The following is a 1314-nucleotide window of genomic DNA, read 5'->3' as shown; positions in this document are numbered from 1 at the left end:
TTTTTTTTTTACTATTGGAACTAGTAAATCTTATTTCATTACTGGGATATCCTGAAAAAATATCTTTGGACCTCCTAATATTAATAGGGTTTTTATTTATATTTTGAAGATATCATGGATAAGATTTTTGGGCTACTGCTTTTTGCCTTGGACTATAAAATTTACAAGAACTGTAGAGAATATATCCAGAATTGTTCTACTGTAATAACGTTTTTTTCTAAAGTGATCAGGTTTTACAGAGAGGAAAATCTTAAAATCCTTAAGAATCAGGAGTACTTTGGTTGGTGTTTATTAGACCTTCCAGAGTTGATTCAGCAATTATTTTTCTATTTTAGACAATACACCATTTGAAAAATTTAAGGAAGGGACAAAGAAGGTCTTCTGTTCTTGTAACTCACACTGAATTAACGCCTGACCAGATGGCAACACATGAAGTTCAAAGACACATTTCCCACCATGCAAATGCACTGTGTCATTTTCACATTGCAGCAAGCATCAACCCTGCCACAGGTAAAGGATAGCAAAGTTTTATTTCTTATAAATATGTTGAAATCAGGTAAGTAAATAGAAAAGTGGGGCTACTTTATAAACTGTTTATGTTATTATCCCATGTTGACTTTTAAAATACATCTGAATTGGAATAGGAATATAAGGTACCATTTCTTAAACTGGGACTATGGGATTGTCAGAGGATAACTTCAATAAGTATTATGTCTAGAATATAAGAAGTGTTCCCAGTAAATTGGAGTTTTAGTTGAACTTGGTATCACAAATGGTGGCAGCCTGGTTAATTAGCATTAATTTCCCTCCCTTAATATTTTAACTCTTTACTCTTTCTCCTCGACTCTTTATAACTTTATCTAAATACATTTTTACAAATTTTTCTTTATATCTCAGCATCTTGTTTTCTACCCCTGTAGACTTTCTTGTCTTATACAAGGGAAAGATATTTTTTCTAACCTTGATATTTTCTTTTCCCCTTTCCCCCATGTGGCTGAGAAGTATTTTGAGGCAGTTTCTATGCTGGCAAAAGCATATTTGAGAGTTTCTATTTCAGGGCATTTTGTTTTCTTTCAGTGTGAAAACATAGGAGAAAGGCTATGAATTTCATATTACATTGCTTGTAAAAACTGTATTTATATAGAGTTATAGTTGTATGTTATTGAAATCGAAATCTATTGCTTCAGATTGAAGAGGGTCTTATTTTTAAATGTTTGCTGATTTAAAGATGGTATTCAGTAAGTAGAATTCCAAAAGGATGATCTTCAGCAGTGGCTCTAGATACATGCTGTCCTATACAGTAGTCACTAGCCC

At 32.5% G+C, this 1314-nt stretch overlaps 1 protein-coding gene across 1 annotated transcript in view; it reads left to right on the top strand.

The window, feature by feature from the left end:
• Positions 1–1314, top strand: part of DMXL2 (Dmx-like 2) — a 181885-nt gene that overhangs the window by 77107 nt on the left and 103464 nt on the right. Inside the window, exon 9 of the mRNA XM_012658020.1 lies at positions 336–510. Coding sequence (XP_012513474.1) covers positions 336–510 — 175 coding nt within the window. The remainder of the gene's footprint in view (positions 1–335; positions 511–1314) is intronic.

Source organism: Propithecus coquereli, unplaced genomic scaffold (genome assembly GCF_000956105.1).
Source record: "Propithecus coquereli isolate 6110/MARCELLA unplaced genomic scaffold, Pcoq_1.0 Scaffold57, whole genome shotgun sequence".
NCBI lineage: Eukaryota > Metazoa > Chordata > Mammalia > Primates > Indriidae > Propithecus > Propithecus coquereli.
The sequence above is the reverse complement of the archived record's forward strand: the minus strand, read 5'-3'. Positions and strand labels throughout refer to the sequence as shown.